This window comes from Notothenia rossii (genome assembly GCF_949606895.1).
Source record: "Notothenia rossii genome assembly, chromosome: 9".
NCBI lineage: Eukaryota > Metazoa > Chordata > Actinopteri > Perciformes > Nototheniidae > Notothenia > Notothenia rossii.
The window spans coordinates 47,826,466-47,853,459 of record NC_136907.1 but is presented as its reverse complement, the minus strand read 5'-3'; the positions used below and the strand labels follow the sequence as shown (position 1 = coordinate 47,853,459).

General features: G+C 43.5%; 2 protein-coding genes across 7 annotated transcripts in view; one reads left to right on the top strand and one right to left on the bottom strand.

The window, feature by feature from the left end:
* The window catches only part of LOC307019891 (cadherin-12-like), a 224,746-nt gene that overhangs the window by 146,983 nt on the left and 50,769 nt on the right, over positions 1 to 26,994 (bottom strand). Inside the window, exon 3 of the mRNA XM_079650992.1 lies at positions 23,873 to 24,476. Within this exon, the coding sequence (XP_079507118.1) occupies positions 23,873 to 24,175 (303 nt within the window). The 5' untranslated portion in view covers positions 24,176 to 24,476. The remainder of the gene's footprint in view (positions 1 to 23,872; positions 24,477 to 26,994) is intronic.
* On the top strand, positions 6,083 to 11,568 carry LOC307019248 (chromodomain-helicase-DNA-binding protein 8-like). 6 transcript variants are annotated; one of them, XR_013802610.1, is made up of 8 exons: positions 6,083 to 6,489; positions 7,165 to 7,497; positions 7,592 to 7,693; positions 7,871 to 7,972; positions 8,475 to 8,586; positions 8,766 to 8,952; positions 9,041 to 9,189; positions 10,671 to 11,565. XR_013802610.1 is itself a non-coding variant. In XM_079649984.1 (7 exons), exons 5-7 carry the CDS (start codon positions 8,935 to 8,937, stop codon positions 10,774 to 10,776), a joined length of 270 nt encoding a protein of 89 aa, XP_079506110.1. In that variant the 5' UTR covers positions 6,088 to 7,497; positions 7,592 to 7,693; positions 7,871 to 7,972; positions 8,475 to 8,586; positions 8,766 to 8,934; the 3' UTR covers positions 10,777 to 11,568. The 6 variants fall into 6 exon arrangements, 2 of the variants coding, with proteins under 2 accessions (XP_079506110.1, XP_079506109.1); XR_013802611.1 differs by having other exon boundaries at positions 6,091 to 6,542; positions 7,423 to 7,497; positions 10,671 to 11,561; XR_013802612.1 differs by having other exon boundaries at positions 6,091 to 7,321; positions 7,401 to 7,497; positions 10,671 to 11,561.

Sequence of the window (26,994 nt, the reverse complement as noted above, 5' to 3'; positions counted from 1 at the left end):
CACAGACCTCTGTTTTTCTGCTTCCTCGTTTCACTTCCAGAAACTAGTGATGTGTCGGTCACGAACGAGCCGGCTCAAAGAGCCGGCGCTTTTAAGTGAACGACGGGAGCCGGTTCGTGAACGACGGGAGCCGGTTCGCGCCCGCGAACGAGCCGGTTCTTCTTCTTTTTTGCGGAGGGATCTAGATCGGCCTGAAGGCACATTATGCAATGTGCACATTATCTCGCTTATTACATGGCCACATTCTCAACAAAGTAACGACATGACTCCCAATATTAATTGAAATGCTTTTATGGATTTAGAAAACTATTTTATTCATTTAAAAAAGAGTCGTATTTATTTAATTTGACATGCATCCGCTAAAGAAAAATAGTCCGTTGTTACTGTTTGAACTAACGTCGTAACGGCAGGAACTGCTTCGATAGTGTTTTTGAGGAGCTTTTTGATTACAGATTTGAAAACATCGTTGCTTTCTTTAAAAGTAGCACAATTCATTATGTCAAACCTTGGAAAGTATCTAGATATCCCTGCCCTAATGCCAAAGTAAATATCAACTGAATATGTATCGCCGTTTGATGCCTATGTCTGGACCGCATGCGTAAAAAGGAGGGTTTCTGCCCCGCTACTTCTCTTCTTACTTCGAAAAGAATAAAACAGGGAGGAGGGAGATCCCTTTTTCTCCCCCTCTTCTGAGAGCCCAGCAGCTGATCTCAGAGCACGCTCCCCTCTCCTGCGGGGGGGCGTGGTCAGCTGCAGCTCACAGAATCGGCCTTTTCTTTAAATATAATTTTAAAATGTCGATACAGTAGCCCCTTTTTTTAAATAGTTTTTAGGTGTTGCTATCTGTTTTTTCAGTGCATTCATGGGGTGGTATCAGAGAGTTACAAGGGTCTGTAAATGCAATGAAAAAATTTGGCCACAGCAAATCATTTATATTAAACATATAATTTTTACTTTTGAATACTTCAGTAGGCTACAAAGGATGGATTGATTAATTTAAGTGATATATGTGTACACATAGGCCTATACATCATTCATTAGTCAAAACAGGGCTACATTTGATTTAATTATAAAAGGTATAATATGTGGTAAACTGAAGAGCCGTTTGGGAGCCAAAAGAGCCGGCTCTTCTTGGTGAGCCGAGCCAAATGATCCAGCTCACCAAGAAGAGCCGGAATTCCCATCACTACCAGAAACATACACACGTTCCCTCAATGTCACTCTACCATCCACAAACACACATGCACAAGCCACACCCCTCTTTCTCTCTCTCTTAAAGGGACAGCGACCTCATTTCACTCTGCATGACCCTAATATCATAACATGTGTGTTCTGGAGAATCACAGAACGGACGATCGTCCTTATTATTATGCCGTTTAAATCAATTATTTAAATGTGTTTGTTAAATTCGGCATCATAAGTTGCGCTGAGTGACAGGTCCAAACACTGCTTCCCCGCAGCGAGGCTTCCCCCGCCCTCCTGCTGATAGTTCACGAGCGTCAAGCTACAAAAATAAGCAGGGTTTGAATTATTTTCTCTAGCTCTCCTTTTTCTTTTGTTAAAGCTATTTCTGACGGTTTTATTCTGTGTTTTTACTGGTATGTGTGCAAATCAGGGGCGGATCTACCGGGGTGGCATGGGGCGGCAACTGCCACCCTAAAAAATAGCCTTGCCACCCCAGCTGCCACCCCAGTTAGCACAAAATGTTTTGGAGTGGAGGAGAAACCTCCTAAAGTGGCAATTGTGGGACTCGAACATTTTTCCACAAAACGTCCACATTTTGTTTTAATTGAGAAAGCCCTAGTGGCAGAAAATGACATAAAACACAAACTGACTCCTCTTTTCTGAAAATACTTAGGCAAAAGTAATCGGTTGGTTAGATTTAATTTGGTTCTGTTTTATTTTGCAGGTATGGTACATGGACAGAGATGTGTTACTGGAATTGTTTTGATGGTTTGTCTTGTCAATCTTATATCTGTACTAATATCCACCTTTATTATACATAGCTTAGCTCAGGGGTCGGCAACCCGCGACCCTTTAAGCCCTCTCCCTTGAGCTTAGACAAAAATAAGAAGGAAATAAAAGTATTTGTAGGACTATTTATTAGGGATGTCCCGATCATCTTTTTTTGCTCCCGATCCGATTCCGATTATTTGATTTTGACAATTTGCCGATACCGATTTTTCCCGATCCGATCTTTATGCAATGCATTAAGAGAAAAAAAAGAAAAAAAGCATTCAAGTTGTCCCTTAAGGTTATCTTTTTATTTAAATTGGATATTCTATCCAACATGGATATAGCTTCTTTCTTTCACAGCAGCATTGGATCAGTTCAGTTGTGCAGCATTGGATCAAAACAAAATAAAGCTTATCAGTACTCGTTAGCTTACTGCTACAATTAGACACTGCGCCCTGCCCACTCTGTTGCCAGATTTAAGAGAAATAAGCAACCAGGTCTATGAAAACAAGCCCCAAAGAAGCAACACATACAAGATGTTGTGTCATTGGAAACCAAAACTAAGGCCTCAGGATGACTTTAAGACTTGAAAATTGTCATTTTTGTTTTGTAACATTGAATACAAAATTTAAAAAAAAGTATTTAAAAAAAAAAAAAAAAAAAATCCCGATCACCGATTTTTTTTCTCCCGATTCCGATCACGTGATCGGATCGGGACATCTCTACTATTTATATTTTGTTGCACGGTTGAAAATGTTTCGTACTTTGAGGTGATACTGTGACACATAAATAAAAAACAAAACGGTTTTAATTAGGTCAACTAAAATATGCGTCACATCCTGCTACGGTCCCGCGCGAGCGCCTTTTCTTGGAGGCGCTCGCGCGGGGACCCCCGGCTTGATGAGCGAACTATGGATAAATCAAAGAAAAGTACCGGAGGAACACAGGATTTAATTCTGTGTGGACAGAGTTATATGCTTTCACAGCAAACGATGCTGGTTTACCGGTATGTTTGATATGTAGAGAGAAGTTGTCAACGGTGCTGCAGCCTTTACGTATCGAGGAACAACACGGGAGAGGAAGACAGCTGACAATCTTCAGTCATAATTCAATGGGGTATGTCATTTATTTCAGAAAACACTTTTTGTTATATTCCATGGAATGCTCTTAACGTCCCGATAGCAATGAATATATTAAATGCTTTGACAATAAATACATACAAAAATTAATCTCTGGAAGCCGTAGCGCTGTAAAAAGCACGACCAATCATCTGAGCCGGCCCGGCTAAAATAACTGGATGGCCTACCTGCCTGTCAGCCTTCCATCTGTGCACAAACTTATCTCGTGCCCTCATTGGTCATGTGCGCGTTCGTGTGTGTTGGAGGAGGAGGGAAGTCTGAAGGAAGAGGCCTATTTTTTCCGGTTGTGTATTTTCTAATTCTAGCGCACTCGAGCTGGTTTGTCCATTCTTACCTACCCCACCTTTAACTCTTTTTAGGGTGCAGCTATATGTTTTATTTATTTCAAAGTGGGCCCATTTTAATAATATTTGTTCCCCTTCAGATGCTTAGAGGACTCCGCTAGTGCTGTGTTTAATTTATTTTAAAGTAGGCCTGTGTATTATTTGTAATTCTCCTTATATGAGTTCTTTGTTTCTTATTAGAGGTTAACAGTTTTATATAATGTAATAAATAGCCTAATAAATGCCAAAAAAAACTGTAGTTTTTGTCTGATATAACAATAAATACAAATGTATTAGCCATCAAGCTATGAAATATGTTTTGCGGCTCCAGACAAAAAATGTTTTGGGAAAAAGGAGCAAAATGGCTCTTTTGGTCAAAAAGGTTGCAGACCCCTGGCTTAGCTGAATACTTGATTCTGATTGGTCAATCTGGAAATTTCAGAGGCTGTTGGAAAAGCCGTTGTGTCCCAAGAAGAGAAAAAAAACGAACGTGCAAGAGAAGAAAATACAGAGCGCTGGACATCAGAGAAATTAGGAGAAGAAGAAGGAAAGGGAGGTAAACACTAACAGAAACAGCAGAAGAAGACAGACAGGAAGCAGACACGAAAAGGAACAGCAGAAGAAGACAGACAGGAAGTAAACACTAACTGGAAGTGCAGAAGAAGACCGACAGGAAGTAAACTCGGGCCGTTCTTTTTCGTATATGGCTTCGCACTCTAAGGCTATCGCTATTGGGTAATCCCCCTGCGCACCCGCGCAACACTGAAACACTTGTAGTCCACGCCCACCCGCAAAGTGGGCCCCGCCCTCGGGCCTCCTTCCGGTATAAATAGGAAGGAGGCCCGGCAATCTGCTCCCTCTTTTCTTCAGCAAACCTCGGCAGTTACTGAAGCACAGAACCATTAAACATCATGAGCAACAACTGCGTCCGAAATTGTCCCTCATGTGGCTCAGGATATATCATGAGCTATGACCAGCACGCAATGTGCGAATCCTGCCTGGGACCAGAGCACGCGGACGCGGCTCTCAGCCAGCAGGTCGCTTGCTCACATTGTGCCATCTCCCATCAGCCGACAGGAAGCGAAGAGCAGACGCTCTAGCTGCTGCGGCCGAGGAGGACGATTGGCCCGTCCAGGAGCACGTGGACGGCAGCATGTCCCTGGAGCCGAGTGTCGGGCAGGAGTTGGACGACTCCTACCCCGTCTCCCTCTATGGTTCACCGTGCAGTTCTCCCCTCCCTCCTCTCCCCCGAACGGGGGAGACAGAGTCGGAGCAGGGGGCTGGGTTGGCGGCCAACGCCGCAGGGGACAACGCCGCAGCGGCCGCGGCCACAGGAGGCCGCAAGAGGAGAGACGCCCACAGCAACCGCCTCGGCGCCAGACTCGCCCTTCGGCGGCTGCAGGGGCTCCATCCCACGTCTCTGCTCCCCCGCCACCCAGTGGCGGAGCCAGGATATTTTCAGTGGGGTGGCCAGGATGGAAGCAGTGATCATTTTGGGGTGGCATTGAAATCACTATTATATGAACATAAAAATACATCTCACTATAAAATAAGGGGTTATTTAAGGCACCTTCAACACACCTCTACATTATTTGGGATTAAGTGGTGGAATAGATCAAATAACATTCAGTATATCTAACTATTTTTTTCGTATTCCCGCAGGCAAAGTATCAAAGAAGCTTACATTATACAAATGTAATGCAATATACAGACTGTTTAGCTTATGATGATCAGCAGCACTATGAGCTCATTCTCTCAGTGTATCATCAGGAATACAGAGACACACACACATCATTTAAATAAGAGTTTTTAAATTAAATGATAGGTTAAGAGTAAACATCTTAAAGTAAATAACAATAAACAATAGCCCTTAACCCTGTAAGGCAATGCTATTGGGTAGTAAATGTGTTTATAGGTCCTGCCCTCTGGCCACACACTCCAGGGATTTTGGGCCCCATGAAAATATATCACATTGGGCCCCACCACCAGGCCCAGGCCACGCTAACCAAGCACACTTGCTGTAACCACACCTCCAGAACCCAACCCACTCATTTATGCTTTAAATAACTCTACCTGTACAGGCTTGCATCTATCTTGTAGTCCAATACTAACTGCACAATATTTACTGACACTGAGCTGTGAAAATATAACACTTATGGGGGGACAGGGCTGCTTAGCCTAGAGATGGATCTGTTGGTCCTGGCACCAGGGGGAGGGACAACTGATTTAGTTTGAATAGCTGCTAAAAATGTACCTGCATTTACTAAATGACAGCTAAAAGAGGAGTGAAATTAAAAACCTGTATAGATATTAACAGTACTTAATGTCAGCTTAGTAAAAAAAAAACATTACAATTATTATTTACAATGGACTACGCGTAGCTAACTATGGAATGCCATTTAAGCCAAAATTAAATAAATAAATAAATACATAAATAATTAAATAAATACATATATATATAAATATGCCTATGAAATAAATTCTGAAATAAATAAATGAGGCAATAAATATGTATACATGTACATTTAAATACACATTTATTTATTTCATGGGACTTTTATTTCATAATGACACATTTATTTATTTCAAGAGACTTTTATTTCATAATGACACATTTATTTATTTCAAGAGACTTTTATTTCATAATGACACATTTATTTATTTCCAGAGAATCGTATTTCATAATGACATATTTATTTATTTCAGATGACTTGTATTTCATAATGACGCATTTATTTATTTCAGGTGACTTGTATTTCATGATGAGACATTTCCATTCCTTATATGCAAATGAACGGGGCGTGGTTAGCTCACAGATCCAGAGACCCAGACCAAAGCAACAGCACCACAATACTGACTCAATAGCTTTTGTTTCACACTCCAGTACTCTTAAGTGGTTTGCAAACTGCCAATAAACCAAACCGGTTCAAGAACCATTCTTGTGCTTTTCTGGTGCTTAACTGGTTCTTCTCTGGTCTTATCTGGTCCGCCCAATGCTGCTCTTCTGAGAGCAACCGCTCTGAAAGCTCTCTCTAGTCTCCACTGGGAAACAGCTAAAAGTCCTTCTGGAGGTAAGCAACGCTACACAATTACACCCAGTCTGAGAGTAAAATATTTCTCGAAGGTTCGTTTTGCTTTCTTACAACGTTAAGTTAATGTTAACGTAACCTTAAGTTTGCTAGGAGGCTATTGTTACAAGCTAGCTGTCTTAGCTAACAACAGTTAGCAGCTAACGTTTTCTGCAGTTTGTGTTGCCCCTGAAAAACGTGACGTAGTTATTAAGGGTATGTTAAATTAACGTTATTTTACAAGTTGAGAGAGTTAAGTTGTGTTTAAAATCGTCAATGTAATGTACGTTAGAGGTTTTTAGTTGGACATGAAGTTAGCTAACGTTAGCTAACTATTAAGTTTGCTAGGAGGCTATTGTTACGAGCTAGCTGTCTTAGCTAACAACAGTTAGCAGCTAACGTTTTCTGCAGTTTGTGTTGCCCCTGAAAAACGTGATGTAGTTATTAAGGGTATGTTAAATTAACGTTATTTTACAAGTTGAGAGAGTTAAGTTGTGTTTAAAATCGTCAATGTAATGTACGTTAGAGGTTTTTAGTTGGACATGAAGTTAGCTAACGTTAGCTAACTCTACCAGGTTAGCATGTTAAGCTGTACTTTCTGTGGCAGCTAGCTTAATACAAAGAGGGGTTTTGTGCTTCATTGCAAACTTTTCTTTGTTAATCTACCTGAAACTGTAGGGACAGTTTGTTTCTACTCAACTATACAGACCATTGTTGAGGAGATGCAAAACATACAGTAGGCCTACATGAGTTGGGTCCAACATATACCTTGAGTAATGTTACTTTGCTGCTAAAAATGAAACATCATTATCAGATGAGGACATCAGCAAAGTGTGTGAGTATGTCATGGATTTGATCTGCTCTCTGCATGTCGTACACACTGCTCTGGTATTATTTATTTTGTAAAATGTAAGTCTCGCTCTTGTCATCGTTCAGGCTTTGCATTTGAACTCCTATGCTATGACTGGTTGCGGACTTGAAGGGAACGCCTTCCTGACATCCAGGAAAAAGGTGAGATTCTAATGCATTTGAATTCCAAAAACAAGTTATTGTTTTTAACTTTTTTAATATGATTGTTTTGGGGCATTTCTGTTTTATTGGACAGAGGCAGTAGAGATCTACTGGAAACAGTGGAGAGGGAAGAGATGATATGCAGCAAAAGGCCGAGCCGGATGGTTACTGCTCCGTGCGGAACGTGTTCTATCAGGTAAAACACTTTGGTACCCAGTTATTTATGATATTAAGTTTGAATTTAGCATTTGGAATGTCATTTCCAACAGTGCATTGTAAAGACTGAAAGATGTAAAGCTTGACATGATTTGGTCTTTTACTTAAGAAGGTGTTTCTCCTCCTGTGTGCTCTTATTTCCTTATCTTTCTTTCAGGTGTAACATCTACCAATGATTGTACATGACAGAGACCACCTCCTCCACCTCTATGCTGTCTTGCTAGTCAATCCTTCTGATCAGGTCATTTCCTAAATAGTGGTAAGTTTTACAGTTCAGTGTACGTTAATTTAGCAACTTAATGCTTCACCGCTGTTGAATAAACCCTATATTGCTAGTCATTTTATTAAAACTACGATTTGTAAACTTTTTGATTAAAAATACAATAATCTTTTTGTTTTAATCGTAAAACATATCTTAACATCCATCAGCAATCAATACAACAAATCATCCAACACTAAATAGAAGAAATCAGGACCTATTTCTTTTGATACAGCAGCATGTTTTGAGACTGCTCATTGATGTCATCAAGAGCCATTGAGTCTACCTTTTGTATTCGGCCTCTCAGAATGTTTATCATTTCTTTGTCTCTGAACATTCCTATAATCATTAGTTTTTTTATTGTTTTGTTCTTTATTTTTGTTGTGAAAATCACTTTGCAATTGTGTAAGTGCTATATAAATAGTTATACTAATATTATTGTTGTTACCATCATTACTATTATTAATAATGTCTTCTTTGTTTTCTTTATTTATCGCTGCAGAAAGGATCATGCCAGCCCACATCAAACACCTGATCAAGAGCTTGTGAACCTCACTGCTGCGGACACCTGTGTGATATTAGACTCTGACTGGAACCCTGAAAATGACCTGCAGGTACGATATATATATATCTGCTCTGTCTGTCCTAAAGATAGTTCAATAGGGCTACAACAACAACAGTCTTTCCGTTTATTCCCTCTGTTCTTTAAGTGTATATTTTCCCATTTAATGCTTAAAAACGTTGAACAGCAGCTGCACATGATGCTCTTTTGACCCCTCTTTTAATTTTTTAGGCTCAAGCTCGGTGTCATCGTTTTGGCCAGTCTAAGGCGGTGGAGGTGTACCGTCTGATCACTAGAAACTATGAGAGGGAAATGCTGGATAAAGCTAGTCTGAAGCTTGGGCTGGACCGTGCCGTCCTGCAGAGCATGAGTGGGAACAAAGAAGGCAACATATTTCTAGATGCCAAGTCATTTTTGGGTCAGTCGCTGTTGCAGTACGCTTAGTTTATTTTTGAAAAGAGTTTTCTAAATCCACTTGTGTAAATGTCTCTCTGCGTCGCCTTTAGCAGGTCCAGCAGTTCTCCAAGAAGGAGATTGAGGACCTGCTGAGGAAAGGAGCCTACGCCGCCATCATGGACGAGAACGACGAAGGCAATCGCTCCTGCGAGGAGGACATCGACCAGATCCTGCAGCGAAGAGCCACCACCATCACCAGGTATGTTCGTAGCAGCACTAGCAACTTGCTCTTTTTGAGATACCAAGTATTTTGTTATTTGAAATGTAATATTGATGATGTAATAATTAAAACTAGGGATGGGTACCGAGCCCCAGTATTAACGGGCCCCGTCGCTGAATTATTAAAGACCATGGTACCGTTAAGGTCCAACGTTATCAATCTTTTTATCGGTACTGGAGACATTTAAAAAATAGATGTCATATGTATTATATCTACACAAACATTATATCGCAGTCTTACTGTCGCCAACTCCGTTTCTAATATGCAATAAGACTACAAAGTGCGTCTATGATTTATTTTCGATCTTTCCAATCCAGACGAGAGATCTCTCTCCCCTGTCGGTGTGCGAGGGGGTGGGGCAGTTTACACACAGAACCTGCCACACACACACACACACACACACACACACACACACACACACACACACACACACACACACACACACACACACACACACACACACACACACACACACACACACACACACACACACACACACACACACACACACACACACACACACACACACACACACACACGGCGGAGAGAACTAAGCGCCCCGAGGGTAGTTATGTTACCCGTCTTGAGCATGGATGTATAATAAGAACTGGATACAGCGTCGGAGGCGGGGTCTCGTTCTTTCCTATGAGAGCTGCTCATTGGCGCTTGAAGTCAAAATGGCCCAATTTTTGAGAGAGCGAAACATCACAGATTACCCAGCATGCCTGGCTGTCAGAGCAGAAGAACCCGTTTGTGCGCTCACAGAGCATGCGCCCCTTAAGCCCCGCCCCCCGAGCACACACTCTCGGCTCACTAGAAAGAATGGAGAGAGAGAATAAATCTAGATTCGGCTTTTAGTGCATTTTACAACTTTAAGGACTTAATGATTCTAGGGCTATACAATAGTTCATACTGTGTAGTTTATTTAGTTTCAAAAAAAATTATCCACCGACTTACAGACGTGTCTTTCCCCATGTTAGTCAAGGGGAAAAAGTATTTCTGGGCCGGTCGACGTCACAGACTGATAAGGAAATTGTAGTACCGCCGTTTGGACACAACGAATATTTTCCTCGGAGTCCGGCGCACTTCCTGGGGGCTTGGTCTTGAGGTGGAAAATGCTTGTTGCCAAAAGTGCAATAAGAATTTAGCATGTAAGGGCGGTAACACAAGCTATTTGTCTAAACATTTAGCAAAAGTGCACCACATTCAGACGGAGAAATGCACCGGGTTCGACTGTCTTTCTAGTAGCTCTGTATCCCCATCCACGAGTAACGTTTCCACGTCAGGTGTTATGTATGCTAGCAGCAACACACAGAGTTAACTCAATGAAACAAACATGGGTTAATGATTAGAGGTAACTGAGTTATTTATTTTGTTAAAGTTACAGCTATTCTGTTTGCAGTTCTATCATCACATAATTTTATACGATTTGTTAAAACATTGTTGTTTCTTATTTTCAGTTTGCTTCAAGCAGTGACTGTACGAGAAAGACGTGGAGGACCAAGAAATGCTGGCCAGATTGGCAAAGACCGGAAGATACATAACAGAGAAGATAATGGATATTAACAATAAAAATAATGTTTATAATTTCTTTGTTGCTGTTTACATTTTGAATTATATTTGTTATTTTTAAATCAAATGCATCTATTTTAGATGATATATTTATTTAGATGTAGGTTTTTTTTCTAACATTAGGTCAGGAAAGATCATAGATTGTTGTTTTGTTTTGTTTTATTTATTATGTTTTTTATTTATTTATTTTTGGATTAGATCATAGATACGTCCATGAGTTAAGAGATGGAATGATATGATGATTCACACTCATGTACAGTAGGTGGCGGTATGCACCTTAAAGTTGTTTGCAATCCGCCAAAAAACCGAGAGAAGAAGAAGTCAACTGGTTTTCCAATGGACAATTTACACCGAAGAAGAAGAAGTGAACATTTCTGGCGGGTGAAATTTAGAGTATCAGATTACATGCGATGTCTGACTCTGAGAATTTAGTAGTTTGCCTTATAGTCCTTCTCCTCCATTTTCTTCCTCTTATCGAGGAGTCAGTGTGGTGTTGTTGCTTTGGTCTGGGTCTCTGGATCTGTGAGCTAACCACGCCCCGTTCATTTGCATATAAGGAATGGAAATGTCTCATCATGAAATGTATCATCATGAAATACAAGTCACCTGAAATAAATAAATGCGTCATTATGAAATACAAGTCATCTGAAATAAATAAATATGTCATTATGAAATACGATTCTCTTGAAATAAATAAATGTGTCATTATGAAATAAAAGTCTCTTGAAATAAATAAATAAATTTGTCATTATGAAATACAAGTCTCTTGAAATAAATAAATGTGTCATTATGAAATAAAAGTCCCATGAAATAAATAAATGTGTATTTAAATGTACATGTATACATATTTATTGCCTCATTTATTTATTTCAGAATTTATTTCATAGGCATATTTATATATATATGTATTTATTTAATTATTTATTTATTTATTTAATTTTGGCTTAGATGGCATCCATAGCTAACAGACATATTTCCACCACTCATAGACCACACCCACCTTTTTTTTGAAAAACTGGGGGACATACTGTCGCCCTTTAGTCCCTCTCTCTTTTCTTTCTCTCCTTTCTTTTCTCTTTTGTAAGCCTGACTTTGTGAGTCGTTGAGACATGGTTCACACCTAAGTACTACCGTCCCTGCTCCTAACATGCTCTCACTCTCTGCTAGAAAGTGCCAACGGTGCTGCACCGAGTTTGGAGGCAGGACCAAACCATTACATGTAAATAGAAGGGGGTGTACAGAGGCTTTGGATAATTAACTTTTGGAAGAATAGAAGTTAAATGAATTGTAAATTTAGTGAGTACATTATCAATATAACGTCCTATTAATGTTAATTATTGATGAATGATGAAAGGTTACTTAAACATTTTTTTCTTAATGTTCTAAAATTGTTTAGGCCCCCGTGGCGAGGGGGTTTGGGGTGGCCAATAAGGTAGCCAGGATTCAGCTGGGGGTGGCCGTGGCCACTCCCAGCCACTCCCCAGCTCCGCCACTGCCGCCACCCCAGAGACAGGGTCTCCCGGCGGCGAGTCAAAGGGGAATGCGGCTCCCCCGCTCCTGGTCTGCTCCGCGAGAGCCTCCGAGGAAGCGGAGCCGGTAATTAAGCCGGCTGCCACTAATCTGTTGATTAAGTAGACAGAAGGGCTCACTGCAGAAGCCTGCTGGTTTTAACCTATCGGTTATTAACCTGCAGAGCTCGCGGCATTTCTCTCACCAAGATACACCTCCTACACACGGTCATAATAACCCATGAGCGCCGTTATAAAGCCTCATGTGGACAGCACTGCACACACCTCCACTCATCCCCTGAGCGTGTACACGCCTCATGATGACAGCCGGAGTGAAACGCAGCGTATGGAGGCTTCCTCGCAGCCCTTTCGCCTCACGGGCAGCGGCAGCGAGGGCAATGGCGTGGCTCGTCACCATGACAACCATTACAGCACATCACAGAGAAGCCAGAACGGGGGAATGAGCAGTATTCCAGGGTGAGTGCCCCCAGCGGCAGCGCCCGCAGCGCCACGCCGTCAGGGCTCGCTGCAGAAGCCTGCTGATTTTAACCTATCGGTTAATAAACTGCAGAGCTCGCTAATTAAGCCGGCTGCAACTAATCTGTTGATTAAGTAGACAGCAGGGCTCACTGCAGAAGCCTGCCGGTTTTAACCTTGGTTAATAACCTGCAGAGCTCGCGGCATTCCTCTGTCCGAGATACGCCTCCTAAACACGGCCTTAATAAACCCATGAGCGCCGTTATAACGCGTCATGTGGGCAGCACTGCACACACCTCCATCCATCCCCTCAGCGTGTACGCGCCTCATGATGAGGGTCGGAGTGAGACGCAGCGTGTGGAGGCCCCCGCGGAGCCCTTTCGGTCCAAGCCCACCTTGGGTTGCCTCACGCCCTGTGTAAACCAGCTGCCTATAACCTGTCGGTTAATAGCCAGCAGGGCTCGTTGCTAAAGCCTGGTTTTAACCTGTCGGTTAATAAATTTCAGAGCGCGCTAATTGAGCCGGCTGCCACTAATCTATTGATTAGTAGACAGCGGGGCTCGCTGCGGAAGCCTGGTTTTAACCTGTTGGTTAATAAACTACAGAGCTTGCGGCACACACGGCCTTAATAAACCCATGAGCGCCGTTAACGCCTCATGTGGGCAGCACTGCACACACCTCCATCCATCCCCTGAGCGTGTACGCGCCTCATGATGAGAGTCGGAGTGAGACGCAGCGTGTGGAGGCCCCCGCGCAACCCTTTTGGTCCAAGCACACCTTGGGTTGCCTCACGGGCAGCGGCGGCAGGGGCTCTGGCGTGGCGTGGCTCGTCACCATGACGACCAAAAACACATCTCGAGCACATGCGCCCGCTCTCAGAGTGGCAGCGCGTGTGTCTGATGGATACATCCTGCAGTTCGCCTCTCCTCCCCCACAGTTCAATGGGATACAGGAAACACTCCTGTCCTCCCAGAAGCTATGTCTTGCGCTCCAATCTGAGCCGCTGGAACTCCTGTTGAAAGAGGATATTTCCAGGGTTCCTCAAAGGGAGGAAAATCAGGGGTTTTCACTCCCGTTATTTTTCTAATCCCGAAAAAGACTGGGGGAATGAGACATCCTGGATCTGTCAGTATTCCACATGCTGACGATCAAACAGGTGCTGGAATGTGTTCACCAGGACGACTGGTTCACTTCCACCTGTAGGATGCATACTTCCACGTACCCATCATCCCAAAACAAAGGAAATTCCTGCGTTTTCTCATTTCAGGGAATATCAGACCAGACAATCGTCTGCCGTTCGGATATTTCCTGGCTCTTCGCATTTTTGTGTAAAGAAGGCTGGAGCCACTACACAGAGGAGGGATGAGAGTGTGGTTTTTCTCTGGACGACCTGCTATTTGCTGGCTCGCTCCAGAGAGGAAGTTGCTTTACAGACGGTACATCTCGTATCGCATCTGTCAAAGCCTGGGTTTCATAATAAATTGGAAGAAGAGCTGTCCTCTTCCCTCTCAGACAATCGTTATCTGGGAGTGGAATTAAACTCAGCCAGCATGAGAGCACGGCTCTCGCTGCAGCGAGTGGAGGAACTAACAGCTCTCCTCCGGCGTGTCACAACCCACACCCCTCTCCGTGACGCAGCTGCTCTGCGTTGGCGTCAGCTGGTCACATGATGATACCCCTGGGTCTCTTCCAACAGGGACACTCCAGAGGTGGTTCATCCGCTGCAGAAGCCTGCTGTTTTTAACCTATTGGTTTATAAACTGCAGAGCTCGCGGTATTCCTCTGTCCCAGATATGCCTCCTACACACGGTCATAATAACCCACGAGCACCGTTATAACGCCTCGTGTGGAAGCATGCACACACCTCTCATCCCCTGGGCGTGTACGCGCCTCATGATGAGAGACGGAGTGAAATGCAGCGTGTGGAAACTCCCTCGCAGCCCTTTTGCCTCACGGGCAGCGGCGGTAATGGCGTGGCTCATCACCATGACGACCATTACGGCACATCACAGAGAAGCCTCTCCCCCCCAGCAGTTCCATGGGATACAATAAACACTCCTGTCATCCCAGGAACAGTGTCTTGCGCGGTTTTTACTCCGCTATTTTTCTAAATCTCGGAAAAGAACAGGGGAGTCGCCCCGTTGCTGTACAATCAAACATGTGTTAATTTGCAAAGACAACATGCCACGGCTATGGAAGCAGCCTACCTCAATCGCCAGGGAGGAGTACGATCTGCGCAGCTTCTGAACGCAGCCAGGCAGCTGCTGTTCTGGGCGCGCACACACGTTGCTCTCATCAGAGCAATGTATATTCCCGGCGAATTGAACAGAGGGGCTCGCTGAGCGCAGCAGCCGTGTTATGCGAGGAGTACGGCGACTCAAACCTGTGTCACGCGCACTGGCGCCTCAGTGGGATTTGGCTTTAGTATTCTGCGCACTAAAGCAAAGCCCCATTTGAACCTTTAGACCAGGTTCCCCTTAAACTGTTGTCAGCAGAAGTAGTATTACTTTTGGCTCTATCAGCGAAAAGGGTGAGTGATTTGTCTGCTCTCTCTGTGACTCCGTGATGCCTCCGGATCCAAGGAGATGGCAGTTCAGCTGTTTTACGCCCTAACCCGGCTTTTATGCCAAAGGTCATCACAAGCTCGTTAGAGTCATGAGTGATCACCTTGGATGGCTTCTTTCCCCCTCCTCACAGGTCGGAGGAAGAAGCCGCGTCTCATCTCCTCTGTCCTGTGCGTGCGCTGTCCTGCTAGTGGCGTGCACGGCTGCCTTGCGCCATTCTCAGCGCATGGTTGTGCATTATAGAGAGCGCTCGATCGGGCAGCCTCTGTCTGCACAACGGCTGTCACACTGGCTGTGTGAAGCTGTGTCACAGGCATATGTCTCCTCATGGGGTGGATCCCCCGGAGAACATCAATGCGCACTCCACCAGAGGAATGTCCTCCTCCACGGCTTTGCACGGAGGAATGTCAGTGGAAGACATTTGCACTGCTGCATCTTGGTCTTCCCCCTGTTCATTTATTCAATTGTATTTAAGGGATGTCTCCCATTCCTCTCTGACACACCCTGTACGGAGTGTCTTGTCAGAGTGAGTGACGTCAGGGATCCAGCTGGGCGCTCTCCTTTCTGGCACGCAGAGAGCTGCTGTTCCCTCCCCGTATGTATTGTTCCCAGCCTTCATCCCGTCAGGGAAGATAGGCATATTTAGCTATGTTCCAGGGACGGTGATGTGCCATTACGCATGGCACAACAGGCATGGGGTGATATTGAGCAGGTATGTCTGTGCTTCTAGTGCCAGGCGGACCCAGTGGGGCGCAGACTACATCATGCTTCGCCCTTGACCCAATAGCGATAGCCTTAGAGGGCGAAGCCATTTACTAAATAGAACTGAGGTTACCTACTGTAACCCCAGCTTCTATGAGTAAATGGCGCAGCCCTCTAAGCGCTGGGCCCCACTGGTTCTATGAATAGCTGAAGAAAAGTTATTTTGTATGGGAGCGGGCCTCCTTCCGGTATAAATACCTTGCGGGTGGGCGTGGACTCAGTGGCGGTTCTACGGGGTGGCACGGGGTGGCAGCTGCCACCTCAGAAAAATGCCTTGCCACCCCAGCTGCCACCCCATTTGGCAGATTTGTTTTGAAAGATAACTTGTGGCTCATCGGACATTTATGAGAGAAAATCTCTAATGTCCGAGTGCAAGTGAATGCAGCACAAGACGCGAGCCTTGTAACCCCTCCCCCCCCTGGCGCGAGCTTGGAAATATTATTGGCGGCGATTTCATTTGAACGGGAGGACAGCGCAAAACGAGAAGCATTTCAGATATAAGTAGACAGAAGCAGTTGTGTAGTGGGCGTTGGACGCGGGGGCAGGGGCGGCGCCAGGGGGGAGCTAGGGGGTGCTGAAGCACCCCCCAGGATTGCCAATGGACCCCCTAAGCACCCCCTAGAAATATGTTTTTGTTTTTTTTTTCGAAAATTTATATTATTATTTTTATTAAATTAAATCAGAAAGATTATTGATTACATCAATGGAAATGTGAAACAAAAAGATGTTTGACCAAAAACATAAAGCCAACACAGGTGATATGATCAGGCCAATGGCCAGCACCCATTAGATTTTTTACCTACCCATAGGCTAAATTACTTTGTGACACTTGAGTGACTTCCTGTTAGCTGGAGCCCCAAATTATTTGCTAACAGCAAAGTGACAAATGGATCGTTTTTAGTCCTTAAACGTGCACGTGTGGACACTCAATCAAAACCAACTGAAAGCGAGAGGGATTATGCACATAATAGGCCTCGTGAGTACTGTGGCTTACTTGGGTCTCTGTGTTTCATTCAAGCTCTGCTCTCTGTGTGTGTGTGTGTGTGTGTGTGTGTGTGTGTGTGTGTGTGTGTGTGTGTGTGTGTGTGTGTGTGTGTGTGTGTGTGTGTGTGTGTGTGTGTGTGTGTGTGTGTGTGTGTGTGTGTGTGTGTGTGTGTGTGTGTGGCACGAGCCATTTTGTGTGCGCGCGCAAGCGAGCGAGAGAGAGAGCTCTCGCGCACTGGTGGGTATCTACCGGAGATCGGTGTGGTTAGCATTTGGTGCTAGCTAGCCAAGCTAACGGATATAAGGAGCTTTTTCAACAACACGGTGGAGGGAGAACTCTCTCCTCCTGTCAGACTGAGAGTCTCAGATAACCTCAGCTCAGGTGAAGTAAAGGACTCTCAGTGTTTAGATAGTTAACTTTAGTCTAGTTATCTCAGTGGGTCTCAAACGGTTTGTTTTAAAAGGGGAGTGATTTGTAAAATATCTATAAAGAAATAGAAAATCTGTTTACAGTTCTGTTTCATATGTATGTTGAGAGATGTATCCATAGATCTCTTCATTTTGCTCTCAAAGTGCACCAGATTGATGCTTTTAACTTCAATATTTAAAAAAAAATCTCCCGGGACCCCACCCGGGAGGACCCTCCTAGAGGAGGTGAGGTCCACACACCACCTATAAAAATAGCCCTGCTTACACCTATACGCCGTGAGCTGATTATCGAGCCTTCATTGTAACAGTCGCGGGTACACTGTGTGTGCGTGGGGAGTGTTGCAGTAGAAAATTCAACTGTAGCGCTGGTGCATTAATGGGAAACCCTTAATGTTTGAGCACCCTCTATGAAACGTCAAGCTACCCCACAGCACCCCCTAGAGAAAATCTCTGCCGCCGCCACTGCGCGGGGGTACGCCGTACCCCCACTTATTTGAAGCATGATTTCTTTTTTTAATAGTCTAATACATCTAAAATCATTGCTAGTGTTATCAGTTGCAAGTGTGCGTTTGTTGTATTAATGACGAAAACGTAATAGGCAGATTTCACAGTAATTATAATAAAAATGTAGCTCAAGCATTTATGCAACTTGATTTGAAGCGTGTGTGTGTGAGGGGCAGAACCGTGTGTGTAGGGTGAGCAGGTGTCCCGCACTGTGCGGGACTGCACACACAGCATTTTTATTATTTGTCCCGCGTCCCACACATTGAGACTATGTCCCGCATTTGAGTGATTGTCGCGCAGAAAGGCCGGATCGGTTCGCTGACAGCATCATGTAAGTTGCGCCGACAGGCGACACAGAGGTCTCCCAAGCCCCCCATGTTGACAGTTCACGAGCGCGAGTGTCTCCCGTCCACCCACCACCCCATCCACCCAGTAAAAACATCCCCACTACACCACTGGACAGAAGGAATGAGGTATTTGCGGTCAGGGTATGACTGGGGTAGGCTACAGCCATACCAATAAATGGCTTAGCCCCACCATGAAAAATGATGTTAAAGTAAGCAAAACAAAGTCTACCAACTCGCGCGGAGTAAATTGCACAGACAGCAGTTAGTAAGATTGATTTCAGTAGCCACTTGTCTGGAAATACCGAAGACTAGAAACGGTGTTGAAAACTTTTGTCACGTAGTGATCGTCTTCTCAATAGAACATCTTTGATCATTTCTTCTGGCCAATCAGAATAACGATAACGGCGTGGTGTTGATGCAGGAAGTCCCGACGGAGAATACTTTTGCTGCAGTACATCTCTATATACATCGGTACAACTATAAGACCCCACGGTTTGATGATTGATTGGTGTGTGGTCTGTCTTTTATTTTGACACACAGAACAATGGGGGCTATCCACCCTTATCCATAATGTAAAGTAATTGTCACAGCCTCTTCCCTCTCCTCTCTGTGAGGAGCGGCAGGTTCAGCTTTCAGAACAAAGTAACAAAAAACTAAAATGGCATTCATTTTTTTTAAATATGTCGTGTAGTAATATATATTTATTTATTTTTCTTCTCAAGAGAGCACCAGAATGTGTATTTGATGTTAGTATTTCAAAAAATCTCCTGGGGGAGAATCCCCCCAGACCCCCCTGCAGGGGTTGGGTTTTCAACTCTTTTACCTGTGGGGAAATTGCAGGATTGGCTCCAGGTCGCCCTTTTTATTTACTACAAGACAAATGTGCCTTTTTATTCCATACAGTTCAATTTGGATTGAGAGAGGGAAATAATCTAAACCTCACGCGTGGCGTTTCACTGTCAAGGGGAGCGTGTATGTAATTACATTGCAAATACTGACTTGAGCCCCACCACTGTATGGGTTAGCCCTACCATAGATTACCCAACAAAAATACTCTGGCGCCGCAACTGTTTGCGGTCTACTAGTTTGGCTGTACTCAGCATTGAATCAAAACGCACCATAGCTTTAAATCTTAATAAGTTTGTGAGGCGTTTTGCTGATCAAGATGGTAATCGCCACATTCAGCTGTTATAGGCATGCCAACTTGATGCTCTGCTCACGGATGAGTCGATGAGAATAATAAACTGTTTAAGAAGATGACCTTACATGTGTAAATACATGTTTCTTCTTTGTGGGGGTCTGCCCCCAAAAAACTGTTTCAAGTCCTGAGAAAGTCAAATAAGACGGTGTGTAAAACTTCACTGCCCAGCCAAAAAAAAGTAACCACTTTGATTTAACTAGGCCAGTAGGTACGGACATTCCACTGGATAATAACTTCAGCGATGTATGTTTTAGCTGAATACACGTTTTTTAACCCTAACTGATGCAGTTAGTCATTTCTTTAATGTTTGTTCTTTCTGATGTAAAGTCAAGGTTGTAACTGTTTGCAATGAAGTTGTGGGGCGCTGAACTGTTCCTTTGATTCTTTTGAATTATGATAGTAATTACTGGTCTTTCAAATTTGAAGGAGGGTGAGCAAGCATCTTGAGGAACGTTCATCATTAACTCCTCCAAAAAATATAGTTTATTTAATAATAACACTGAATATGTGAATCATAAAAGTGATTGACAGCTGATAGGAATAATATGATTGTTAATATTATCATATTCATACAGACACACATTGATGAGACAGTTAATTAATGTACTTATTGCAGCAGTCTGCATATTTGGTACCCCCTGGTCTAAGAGTTAAACCAACTCATTCAGTTAAAATTCATTAAATTACATGTGCCACCTTATATATTTATATTTAAGGCTTTACTGATGTGCCACAATAATGTCACCTAATGTTATTGAGTTAAAATATCAATATTGTGACTTTCCAAGTTAACATTGATTGATATGACTGCGATTAAATCAGCATATACTTCTGCCAGGGGATGCCACCCCTGAAATTCTCCTGCCACCCTTTTGCCACCCCATGAATATTTGTCTAGATCCGCCCCTGCGTGGACTACAAGTATTTCAGTGCTTGGGATTACCCAATAGCAATAGCCTTAGAGGGCTGCGCCATTTACTCATAGAAGCTGGGGTTACAGTAGGTGACCTCAGTTTCACAATGTCGAAGCCGTTTCTCAATCGCGAGTACAAATGCTGCAGAGCAACAATTTCAAGTATACTACGTCATAGAGTGGCGCCGAATGCTGGGCATTGAGGCCCATTCCCAAACCGCCCCCTACACCCTACCCCTACCCTTACACCCTACCCCTCCGTTTGCGCGTTCACGCGGAGGGTCCGCCATATTGAGGGCTGTTCCAAACCAACGAGTGTGGAGCGGTGTGGAGGGGGAGTGGGCTATCAAGCCCTCAAACAGCGAAGCCTCATCCCAATACCCCTCCTAGACTCCTCCTTTCCCTCACTCGCGTCACTTCCTTGCAAAGATGCGAGCGAGAGACACGAGGAGGTGACGCGAGGACAGAGGAGTCCTCAGGTATTAATTGGGATGTCCTCGTTCACTCAAACGTCACTCTTAGACGACGTCTGTTAATGATGACATGCGAACAGCTGTATCCCCTCTCATCGGGCTTAACTGAATAACCCCTTAGAACCGGCCCATTTCTGGTTAAATATGTATTTAAATGAATGAATCTTTCTCTTGTTAGTCAAGGAATTCAATGTATGATGGTTGGTCCTGCTTTTGTGTTCCGTTTTGGTGTGAAATGTAGCCTACATTTAAATACAAATATAATTATAGTAATGTGAAAGCCTTTTAGAAATGAATTGCACATAATAATTTCCACGGAGCTGTGAGCACTTATACATTTATGTGACGCTTTTCCACTCATCTTCCAGTTGTCGGTTTTCCTCTGTTGAAATCGACCAGCTGTGAAGGTGGGGGCGTGGCTTTTATACGCGAGTGGTGAAAACAATTCTGCGTAGTCTGCTCGTGTGTATCCTCCCTTTCGTCTCCTCCCGCACCCCTCCTCCCTCACCCCTCCTCGACTCCTCCATGTGCATTTCAGCTATTGGGACGTCCTTCAAAATTGCGTGTCTTCAAGTCCCGAAGGAGGAGGGGTATTGGGATGAGGCTTGAGTCTGCAGCGGTGCTGACTTGAGACCGGTCTCTACCTGACCGAAGTCACGTTGTGTTTGTCCGTCAGGAAACACGCTGTTTACAAGTAGTTCCAGCAAACATCCACTGATAAACTGCGATGTTAACAACCTCATGATAACCTCATATGTTTTAACTTAGGATCATACCTGTGTTTAGTCAAGAAAAAGGTAAATGTGTGCATTTTATTATAAAGTTGTGTATATTTACAGACTGTTGCAAAAAATAAGAAGCTTATAAACATCAGGTTTAAAAACAAGGTTAGGGTTAAGGTTTAAACACAATTAAAGATGTTTGGAGTTTTATTTGAGTTATTAATTTAATTTTTTTGTCAAAGAGATGCTGATTTGAAACCGTTGTTACATACAGTTACGGCATTTCCTGTTTCTGCCGGAGAGAGGGGAGTTTGTCCCAAAGCTTGCCGCTGTATTTACTCCCTCCATCTGACAGGAGGGACCCTCATGTGTCACTCCACGGAGTTCACTCCGTCACGGAGGGGGAGTATGTAGGGTAAGGCAAGGCAAGGCAATTTTATGTACTGTCTATACTGTTCCACCTCTCAGCACGTGACAATTCAAAGTGTTTTTCAAAAATAAAAACAAAAGACATTTAAGAATAAATGCAGCATAAACACATTATTAAATGGCATTTAAAAACAGGCATAAAAAAACAAAGATAATAAAATACATAAATAAACACAGCAGGTACAGAATACATGACTAAAAGGCATACTGCAGTGTGAGTATGAGCAGCTCAATTAACAGCAGCGGCAAATAGATATGTTTTTAGTCTGGATTTGAAAATAGGAAGTGTTTCGGCGGACGTGCACGATTTTTGTTCCAGATTGTTTTGGCATAATAGCTAAACACTGCTTTTCCATGTTTAGTTCTTATTCTTGGAACAGATATCAGACCCGACCCAGAAGACCTGAGACTCCTGGATGGTTCATAGTTATGCAGGAGATTATTTATATACCTCGGTCCTCAGCCATTTAGTGATTTAAAAACTAGCAGTAGTATTTTAAAATCAATTCTTTGGCGGACTGGAAGCCAGTGTAATGATCTCAGAACCGGAGTGATGTGATCCACTTTTCTAGTGTCAGTGAGGACTCGAGCAGCAGCGTTCTGAATCAGCTGCAGCTTTCTGATAGATTTTTTAGTGAGCTCTGTGAATACACTATTGCAGTAGTCGAGTCTACTGAAAATAGAAGCATGGACAAGTTTTTCTAAGTTCTGTTGCAACATTAGTTTTTTAATCCTTGATATATTCTTCAGGTGGTAGTATGCAGACCTAATAACTGTTGTAATGTGACTGTTAAAATTCAGGTCTGAGTCCATCACTACACCTAGATTTCTAGCTTGATGAGTTACTTTGTCAAAGTTCTGAGTCATCCAGTCAGTGATGTGCTCAATGCACTTGCTCAGTGTTCTAATCCGAGAGTAGTCTCCCGGGGGTAGGGTGTAGGGCGTGGTTTGGGATTGGGCCGAAGACAGACAGGAAGTAAACAATAACAGGAACAGCAGAGGTTCATCTGGGGGTGTTTCTCAATGTCGAGGAAGGCTCCTTCAGAGCCACTATTTCAAGGATGCTACGCCATCGAGTCCCGCAGAAGGACTGTTCCAATGTCCAGGATCCTTGGAATTCTACCGAGGCCGGCGTCCTGCGTTGCAGGAAATTTCCAGGCTGCACATCTCTCTGTAAATATTGCGTCGTGATTCAAGCAGTTACTAAAATAATATTCAGGGGAAGCATGCAGAGCTGCCATTGGTTGAGATCAGTCCGGCCGTGCATCACGACTCTTTTAAACATCACTGTTGCCGGAAATACATCCGCGGAGGAGCCATCAGTGTATCTTCGGTTATAGCTCCTCCAGAAAGCCTCCTCGATGCTCGGTCCTCGGTGCTCGATGTGCATTTAGAGAAATTAGATGTCCTTCAACATAGCGCGCTGAAATCCATTTCCAGGTCACTACCAGAGGACCGAGGAGGCGAAATTAGAGAAATTAGAAACCTTCACGGTATGGGCTCTGGCAGTGTTTAAAGACTGGTTAATGGAAAAGAAAATGTGAACTGACTTGGACAGCTACAGAAAACCTCCATAAGTGCTGCGGACATTTTAAGTTACGTTGTTGCGCCGCAGTTGATACGCAGAGGAACGGACCATTTTTTTCTTACCAGGAGAAATTGATTCATTTAAAATCATTATGGTGAGTCGAGTCGTTGGTTTATTTAGTATGTAACAGTGTGATTAGCACTCTGTTAGAAAAAAAACCACATTTAAAAATGTACAATATGCACCTACCTTTCCAACATACTGTGGGTCAGAGCCCATGTATTCCTCCAGGACGAAGAACTGGTTCCACACCCATCCTCTCTTGTTTCGCTGGAGCTTCCACATTCCACGTCTCCCCAGCCTCGTCCCGTCTTCCAGAGACGGGACGTCCCCCAAAGCCCTCATTCTCTTACCTCCGGCCCCCCGCCTAGCTGACATCGCTCCAGCCTTAGTCCTGCTTTGGAGCTCAGCTTGCAGGGGGGTCTGGGAGCTGTAGTCCAACAGGAAACAGGTTCCCACCAGAAACAGGAAGACATATTCCCTTGTGATCATCAGGGAATATCGCTGTTAAAAAAGCAAATAAAAGTTTGAAAAGCTGGCTACTTCCTGCATAGAAATTGACATGCATCCAAAAGTGGATTCGTTCTGAAGGTTGGCATTGGACAAGGTGTTTAAATTCCGATATGACCCGAGTTGTTGAGAGGAATCTGTTGTTACATCGTCTTTGCTGAAGCGATAAAGTCCTTCGGTTGGAGTAAGGAGTTGATGTATTTGTGTTTGAAGCAAAGCGTCTTTGATTGTTCTGGAGAGACCCAGATGACCACTTTGTCTTCTCAGTCCTTAGCTTAGACACCTAGAGGAAAAGTTGAAGAGAAGACAATGTTGAGTTTGAAAGTTCATAATTGACCTTGGGATAAAATATCATATCACAAATATTCATAATTCTGTCCCATGATGACTGCTGGGCTAGTTTCAAAACAAGTGAGCATTTTTTCATCACAAAAAACATCAATATGACTTATTATCTGTGATCCAATAACAGAGTGGAGCTTTGTTTGCTCCTTTAAAAAAAAGAAAAAAAGAAATGTGTTCGACAACGAAATAGCTCTAAATGTAAAGAAAGTTTAATTATACAGCACATCTAAACACATGGCAATGGGGATCTTCCATTTAAAGTGATGTTGAAAACTCAGTTAATGGGGCTCATTTTTATTTTGCTTCAGTTTATAATCGTAAAGTTCAGATGAATTTTTTAATACATGATGAGCTTCCACAAACAACAAACAACATAATTATTACATTCAAATTAAGTACATTATTCAAGTTTACATTAACTTTGGATAATAACACGGGAGAAATGAGCGGAAGCGCTCTCTTTTCCTCTCTCTCTCTCTCTCCTGACAGCCTGTCAGTGTCGTCTCATGCAGCTCACCGATCCAGTAATGAGTGACCCGACAGTGAGGAATAAACATATTTATAACTAGTTTAGGTTGTTCCGGGTACCCGTAGGCCTTTATAGAGAGCACTGCTGTTTTGCTCCAGCACAGTGTGCTACTACGGCTACTATTAACGTAGCTATTATGTAAGGTGCTGGTATATATATAGATATTTATATCTATATATATATTAGGGCTGTCAAACGATTACAATTTTTAATCAGATTAATCACAGCTTAAAAATGTATTAATCATGATTAATCACCATTCGAACTATGTCCAAAATATGCCATTTCTTTATGTATATTGTTGTGTGAATGGTAAGATAAATGAAAGAAGGCGGATGTATCCATTTAACATACAGTATGTATGTTTATTATAACATTTTTCTGTGTGTCAAAATGAAAGACAGCCCACACACCAATCAATCATCAAACCGTGGGGTCTTAATTCATTACGTGTTGTTTTTCTATCAACGGGGGAGTACTTCAGGAAAGTCGACGGGGGGGACGGGGGGGCGCTAGTGGAGTACTTCGTGACCACAGAGTGTGAACGTTGTGATCAGCTGTTTTAGCGTAGTTCTCCAATGAAGGGGGGGAGTCTCCCTCCGCAGCCGGTTGGCGTAGTTTTGGCACAATTCCGTTGTACAGACCGACGTTAACAGCAGCCCTGTCTGTGCACACGGAGACCAACTCTGTCGTCCGGTGATCTAACCGCCTTCTGGAAAAGCTTCACAAGTAGGCCTACGTCGGTACGCAAATGCGCTTTGTGACACAAGTGACGGTACGCATTTCAGATTACGCACATAACCTGCGTACCAGTTATGTGCACCCCTGTACTACAGCAAAAGTATTCTCCGTCGGGACTTCCTGCAACAACACCACGCCGTTATCTTGATTCTGATTGGCCAGAAGACATTATCAAAGATGTTCTATTGAGAAGACGATCACTACGTGACAAAAGTTTTCGAAACCGTTTCTGGTCTTCGGTATTTCCAGACAAGTGGCTACTGAAATCAATCTTACTAACTGCCGTCTGTGCAATTCTCGGCGCGATATGGCGGACTTTATTTTGCTTACTTTAACATAATTTTTCATGATGGGGCTAAGCCATGTCTTGGTATGGGTGTAGCCTACCCCAGCCATACCCTGGCGCTGCCACTGGTGGGATGTATGGGGCGGGCCATTCTGCACATGCGTTAAATGCGTTAAATATTTTAACGCAATTAATTCAAAAAATGAATTACCGCCGTTAACGCGATAATTTTGACAGCATTATTAATGCTGAGTTAATATATATATATATATGTTAATATATATATATATATATATATTAACTGCTTTTTCCCCCAAAAAGTTGTAAATGAAACAAGTGAAGTACATTTGATAAAGCCGTGGAGGGCGGGAGTTTATAAAACCAGTGAGAGTAACCGCCCTTACGGGACACTCTAATAAGTAAAGCGAAGGATGGACATGGACACCTGGCCTCACAGCGCACAGCAGAAATCTGAGAGCAGACATTTGACGAGCGCACAGAAACAGCCTGAGTGCGAGGCAGGGGCGGACTGGCCATCTGTAGAATCTGGAGAACCACAGAACGGCCGGTCGTCAAGGGCCGTTGACGGCCGGCCCGGCCCTTTAAAAAAAAATTGTTTAACGTCATAATTTAAGTTGCGCTGACGGCCGACAGAGGGCGACAGCGGCCGCTCATGCAGTTGTGTGATTCTTATCTGTCAAATAATCACACACGAAGAAGAAAAAAGACCGGCCACACGAAGAGAAGGGATTAGATGCCACGGCAGACAGGGAGAATGAAAAAACATGGATAAAAATCAAAGAAAACGAAAAGAAAAAGGTGGGGCCGAGAAGGCAAGAGAAAAAAAGGTGAAGTCACTTGCAGGTGAAGCATATAAATGTCGCAAATTGACAGACCCTT

Coding starts and splice junctions, on each gene's coding strand:
- LOC307019248 (XM_079649983.1), top strand. Junction 9,190..10,670: donor AGAGCCACCACCATCACCAG/GTATGTTCGTAG, acceptor TCTTATTTTCAG/TTTGCTTCAAGCAGTGACTG.